General features: G+C 55.2%; 1 protein-coding gene across 1 annotated transcript in view; it reads left to right on the top strand.

Annotated features, from left to right (window-relative positions):
- FAM171A2 (family with sequence similarity 171, member A2) overlaps positions 1-6,507 on the top strand; it is a 7,665-nt gene continuing 1,158 nt past the window's right edge. The window contains exons 1-8 of the mRNA XM_005863888.2: positions 1-58; positions 1,233-1,460; positions 1,689-1,781; positions 4,871-5,029; positions 5,109-5,288; positions 5,382-5,498; positions 5,617-5,743; positions 6,289-6,505. Of these exons, the coding sequence (XP_005863950.2) occupies positions 1-58; positions 1,233-1,460; positions 1,689-1,781; positions 4,871-5,029; positions 5,109-5,288; positions 5,382-5,498; positions 5,617-5,743; positions 6,289-6,505 (1,179 nt within the window). The remainder of the gene's footprint in view (positions 59-1,232; positions 1,461-1,688; positions 1,782-4,870; positions 5,030-5,108; positions 5,289-5,381; positions 5,499-5,616; positions 5,744-6,288; positions 6,506-6,507) is intronic.

The raw sequence follows: 6,507 nt of genomic DNA, 5'->3' as shown, positions 1-6,507 counted from the left end.
ATGCTTGGGTCTCTGTGCCTTTCCAAGCATGACACCTTCCCGCATTGTGAGCAGCAAGGTAGGGGTGAGGCATGCTTTTGAGGAAGGGCTGCGCTGAGTGAGAAGGGGTCGCTGGTGCGCTGGATCAGAGAGGCTGCCTGGAAAACCCGTGAGAGCAAATCTAGGCCTGGTTCCTCCCCCCATCGCCCCACCTGAGAGCAGGACGCCTGCAGGGCCATGCCAGCGAGACTGTCCATGGGCGAGGGGCAGAGTTGGCTGGAGAGCGAAGGACTTGGTTCCCTTCCCAGCCCCCTCCATACCAGCTTCCCTTGGGCCTGGGTCTCTTCTCCCCTCCCCCCAGTCTCTTTCCCTTGCCAGGGCCCCAGCTCCCTGCCCATCCTCTGGGAGGAATGAAGGAGTTACCGTGGTGACTGACTGTAGCTGACCAGCTGGGAGGGGGCCAGCAGTACACTGAGGAGGAGGGGTCAGGAGGTACTTGTCTGGGTTTCGGTTGGAGTGAGTCCCTAAATCTGAAGAGAAACAGGTTTGTGCAAAGCGTTCTAGGAGGTGGATGAATGATGGGAATGACCAGTTCCCTAGAGTCCCCTTCTCCGTTTCTTCTTAAGAACCCAAACTCTGACCCAGCACCCCATCCTCTCTTCCAAATGGCTGAATCCTGACCTCTCTCCTCTCCACTTGTCGCCTCTGGTTCTCCACTTATTCATTCTTTCTCAGCCCTCCCTTCCCTCTCCTCTCCCTGGCACCAGCCCCATAGGGTCCGGCGGTTAAGAATTTAGGTCTAGAAGTCAATACCCAGGTTTGGACCTCCCACTTAACTGTAGTACAAATATATAAATTCTTTGAGCCTCAGTTTCTTTATCTGCAAAATGGGCTAAGAGCATGTCTTATCGAGTCTAATACATCATTGACTGGAAGATGCACCATTATTTCATGTACCAGTAAGAAAGGGAAAAAATGCTGCCAATTATAATTATGACAACATCAACCATAGGCATAGTCTGAATTCAGACATGTTAAAATGTGGTTAAGTGCGTCTGTTAGACTTGATGAAATAGTGCCAACTACCTCACAGGCTGATGTGACATTTGAGGGCTCTGTAAATGCCAGCTTTTATACTGTCTTATCTCGCCTTGCTCCCAACCCACAGCCCCCTCCTCTGATCTTGAGGCTCCCCCAGTTCTCTCTTCCTCCCTTCCTCCTCCTTAACTCTCCTCACCTCATCTTGTCCACAGAGATCCTGATCAAGGTCCAGGTGTATGTGAGCGGGGAGCTGGTGCCTTTGGCCCAGGCCTCAGTGGATGTGTTTGGGAATCGTATGCTGTTGGCTGCTGGCACCACGGACTCGGAGGGTGTGGCCACACTGCCCCTCAGTTACCGCTTGGGCACCTGGGTGCTGGTCACTGCTGCCCGCCCTGGCTTCCTCACCAACTCCGTGCCCTGGCGCGTTGACAAGCTGCCCTGTGAGTGCAGGGGCAGGTGGAGGGGGGACAGCAGCTGACCCCATCAACCCCTTCCCAAAATAGTCCTTGGGGGCGGAGGGGGTAGGCTTTCCAGCAGCTGCTGCCTGGCCTGGGGTATGCAGAGGGGGCTGAGGGAGGATGAAGTCACTAGGATTCGGATGGAGGGAGTACCCTGCCTGGGTGTGGGCAGGGGCTTTCTCTGGAGCTAACAGGCCACCCCTCCTGCAGTGTATGCGTCAGTCAGCCTCTACCTGCTCCCCGAGCGGCCGGCCACCCTCATCCTCTATGAGGACCTGGTGCACATCCTGTTGGGTTCTCCTGGTAAGGCTCCCTCCTACCCACCCCCAAGCTCTCTTCCGGCCCCCTGACCTGAGTATAGAGAGCCCTGCTCTTCCACACTAGCTGGGTGCCCTTGGGCAAGTCACTTAACCTCTGAACCTCAGTTTTTTCATCTATAAGATGTGGATATTGATAGCATCTGCATCATCAAATTGAGGTGAGGATTGAATATTATCAAGGATGCAAAAAACAGCACAGAAGGTGGCCAATAAATGTTTGCTGTTACTGGGGCTTCTCGTGGTTTCTATTCTCCCTCTACTACCAATAGCATTCCCACTCCGTGCCACCTGTGTCTTCAGCGGGTCACCGAGTCCTTGTTGTGCACCTCCTGGGTGCATGGCCATGTTAGAAGACCATGAGAGGGTCGTTCCAGGGTACTGAACACAGATGGAGTGCAAGGCCTGGAGCAATCCTGCAGTGGCCCTGGTGTCATTCAACTAAGACTGACGGCGGCACCGGGGCTGGGCCAGGCCCTGTGTCTGGTGCTGGGGAACCGTGGTAAGGAAGAACAAACCCATTCCCTGCCTCGTGGAGTTCACAGACAAGTAGGAAAACACACAGACAGGTTGTCCCCGGAATAATGACAGAGCAGGCAGGACAGTGGAGGAGAGGGTGGCTGCATTCAATATGGAGAACACCCGGCCTAACCTGTGAGTGTGCCAGGAGGAGAGCATGTAGTGAAGGGAGCTGTGGAAGAGGGAGCAAAGGCATCTTCACCGGAGAGGAAGGCCTGGGGGAATCTTCCAGATGCAGGGGCAGAAGGGAGAGGGATCGTGGTTGAGCATCGACCTAGGAACCAGGAGGTCATGGTTGGATTCCCGGTCAGGGCATATGCCCGGGTGGCGGGCTGGATCCCTGGTGAGGAGCATGCAGGAGGCAGCCGTCAATGATTCTCTCTCATCATTGATGTTTCTATCTCTCTCTTGCTTCCTCTCTGAAATCAATAAAAATATATATTTTTTAAAAAGAAGGGGGTGCTCTGGTCTGGCTATGCAGAAGGGGCACCTAGAGCAGACTGGTTGATGAAGCCTGGCAGAGGGGAGGCTCCATCTAGCTAGCACTAGGGAGCCACACTGGGTTGTGGAGTGAGAGAAGCCCCTCCTCAGTTTATATCCTTATCCCCCAAATTACTCATTTGTTCATCATCATTTCTCTGATCCTGAACCAGAGGCTTCTAAAATTTCTTTGGAGGTTTCTTTTTAAAAATGTCTTTCTTTTATTGACTTCAGAGAGGAAGGAAGAGGGGAAAGAGAGAGAGAAACATCAATGATGAGAGAGATTCTTTCATCGGCTACCTCCTACACGCCCCACACTGGGGATCAAGCCCGCAACCCAGGCATATGCCTTGACTGGGAATCAAACCATGACCTCCTGGTCCATAGGGTCAACATTCAACCACTGAGCCACACCGGCCGGGCTGGAAGTTTCTAATATGCCAAAGGAGCCCAGCCGGTCTGGCTCAGTGGTTGAGTGTCTACCCAGGAACCAAGTGGTCATGGTTCGATTCCTTGTCAGGGCACAAGCCCTCGTTTTGGGGGCTCAATCCCCAGTAGGGGGCATGCAGGAGACAGCTGATCAATGTTGATATTTCTCATGGATGTTTCTCTCTCATCGATGTTTCTATCCCTCTCCCTTCCCCTCTCTCTAAAAATCAATAAAAACGTTTAAAAAAATCAAAATAAAATGCCAAAGGAACCCTTTATTGCTTCCTAGCTTAAAGCCTCCCACAGCTCCCACTGCTTCAGTATAAAGCCTAGACTCTTTCACTTCCTGACCACGCCCACTGGAACCTGACCTTGCCCTGCCACTGCCTCACCCCCCCACCCCCCCAATCCAGTCATCTGGAGGCCCCTGACCAACAGGCTGCTTAGTGCCAGGGGCCTTGCTCCTGGCAGTCCTGCAAGTTCCTTTCCCCTTTCATTCCTGGCTGTCTTATCCTGCCAGGTGCCACAGGGCCTTCGGAGCTGGGCGGGCCGAACTCCTCGTGCACCCTGCACCCGTTATTGTAATAGCGAGGCGGGATAGAACAGTGGGGACCGAGTGTGTCCTGGCACCAGACTCCGTGGGCTTCAGTTAGGCTCCAGGACTGTGACCTGGGCAAGTTACTGACCTTCTCCCGCCTCCATTTCCATCCTATAAAATAGGGTCCGTCCATGATAAAGGTACCTAGTCAGGGACTGTTGTGCTAATTACAGGGGTTTTAATATAGATAACCGGCTTAGAACAGTGCCCAGCATATCAAAGCTTAACCAAAGTTACTATTACCTTATTGTATCAGAATTCCGTTTCACATCCTCTCCACCCCAAGGCAGGCAGACAACACGCAGAGCCTAAGCTGTCTAATGCAGTAGCTACTAGCCACACATAGCTATTTAAATTTAAATGAATTAAAAACCCATTACATTTTTAAAAATGAAAAATAAACCCAGTTCCTGAGTCACACTACACTGGCCACAGTTCAAGTGCTTGGTAGCCATGTGTGTCTGTGGGCGCTGTAATGGGCACCACAGACGTAGAACGTTTCCATCTACCACAGCAGAAATGGGCACCCTCACACCGCACCACACTGGGCTGTGAACCTGAAGGCTGGGAACTGCATTGTATCTTATTCATATTTGTATCCCCGGCACTTAACACAGTGCCTGCCACACCGGAGACAGTAATTGTTTGAGGACCTCAACCTCATCACTTTACAGATTAACTAGAGGCCCGATGCACGAAATTCACGCAAGGGTCTTGGCCCTCGCAGCCCTGGCTTCGTTCGGAAGGTCATCTGGAAGGACATCTGGAAGGTCATTCGGCTGTCCAGTCTAATTAGCATATTATGCTTTTATTATTATAGATAAGGAAACTGCTCCAGGTCACACAGCCAGGACTAGGGTTCTGGTCCACATTCCTTCCGAATTAACATTCTACGACTGCCCAGTCTTCTCACAAGTCACCACCCTCCCTGGCCTCCCCAGTGGCCTGACCCGCTGGCTCCCCCTCTCCTTAGATACTTGCTTTCCTCTCTGGTCTCTGGGCAGCCTTGCCCCTGGCCAGGCCACTGCAGCCCCTCCTCTCTCCATCAGGTGCCCGCTCCCAGCCCTGGGTGCAGTTCCAACGGCAGGCTGCCCGCCTGCCTGTCAGCTCCACCTACAGCCAGCTCTGGGCCTCGCTCACACCTGCCAGCACCCAGCAGGAAATGCGAGCTTTCCCTGCCTTCCTGGGCACCGAGGCCTCCAGCTCAGGTATGCTGGGTGCCAGGCACGGAAGGGATGTCCCCCACCTCGAGGGCTTACCCCTCAGCTCGGTGTCCCCTTCCCCTAGGCAATGGCTCCTGGCTGGAGCTGATGCCCCTGGCGGCTGTGAGCGTGCACCTGCTGACAGGCAATGGGACAGAGGTACCACTCTCGGGTCCCATTCACCTGTCTCTGCCTGTGCCCTCGGAGCCTCGCGCCCTGGCTGTGGGCACCAGCATTCCAGCCTGGAGGTTTGACCCCAAGAGTGGTGAGTGTCTCAGGGAGTTGCCGGGGCTGGAGTTTGGGGATAGAGACTTAGATGGGAGGACGTTGACTCTGATGCAACCCCTGCTTCTCCCAGGGCTTTGGGTGCGCAACGGCACTGGTGTGATCCGGAAGGAAGGCCGGCAGCTCTACTGGACCTTCGTCTCCCCCCAGCTGGGGTACTGGGCGGCTGCCATGGCCTCCCCCACGACTGGTGAGAGTGTGGTAGGGGGGACGGGGCAGTAGGGGAAGGGGAGGCTGGGAGAGTGGATTCCTTCTGAAAGGCAGGAAGGGCATCCACACCTGGAATGCTAAGCCCTTGCCTGGCACAGGGCTGGTCACCATCACAACAGGCATCCAGGACATCGGCACCTACCATACCATCTTCCTGCTCACCATCCTGGCCGCCCTGGCACTGCTGGTGCTCATCCTGCTGTGTCTGCTCATCTACTATTGCCGGTGAGTGATACCCAGACCCCACCTTCTCTCATCCCATGCAGACGGAGGCCACCCTAGGCCTGGCCTTGGGTTGGGTGCTCAGGCCTCCAAAATGCATAAAAGCACAGCCTGATCTTCAAGGCGCCGGCTGGAAAGCAGGGCATGTGCACATGCAAAGACTGAAAGGCTGGTGGCTTGAGACAAGTGGGAGGGAGGAGGCAGGACCGGCAGGGCAGGCCCCTCCAGAGACAACCAGCCCAGCTCTCACCTCCATGGGGCCTCGGGCTCGCACATCCTCCAAGGTTCTCACCGCATCCCCTACTGCGCAGGCTTGCAATTTACCCGAAAGGGACCCAAATGGGCACAGCTGCTAGCTGGACCTCCCACAGACATACAAGCTCTTTCCACAAACTTCTACCAGGAGTTTTTGTTTGGTTGGCTGGATGCCTTAGTCCCAGGCATTGTCCCGATCCTTCCAACTGTTTCCACCCCTCATCTTGCAGCTGTGGGTTAGGGAGCTGCTCCGCCATGACCCTTTCCTAAGGACCCGTCTGCCTTCTCTCCAGGAGGCGCTGCCTGAAGCCCAGGCAACAGCACCGCAAGCTGCAGCTCTCCGGGCCCTCCGACGGCAACAAACGAGACCAGGCCACCTCGATGTCCCAGCTCCATCTCATCTGTGGGGGGCCCCTGGAGCCCACCCCGTCGGGGGACCCCGAGGCGCCTCCTCCCGGCCCCCTCCACTCCGCCTTCTCCAGCTCCCGCGACTTGGCCGCCTCCCGGGAGGA

Source organism: Myotis brandtii, unplaced genomic scaffold (assembly GCF_000412655.1).
Source record: "Myotis brandtii unplaced genomic scaffold, ASM41265v1 scaffold1814, whole genome shotgun sequence".
Taxonomy (NCBI): Eukaryota; Metazoa; Chordata; class Mammalia; order Chiroptera; family Vespertilionidae; genus Myotis; species Myotis brandtii.
Note: the sequence above shows the minus strand (reverse complement) of the source record. Positions and strands in the feature narration are given on the sequence as shown.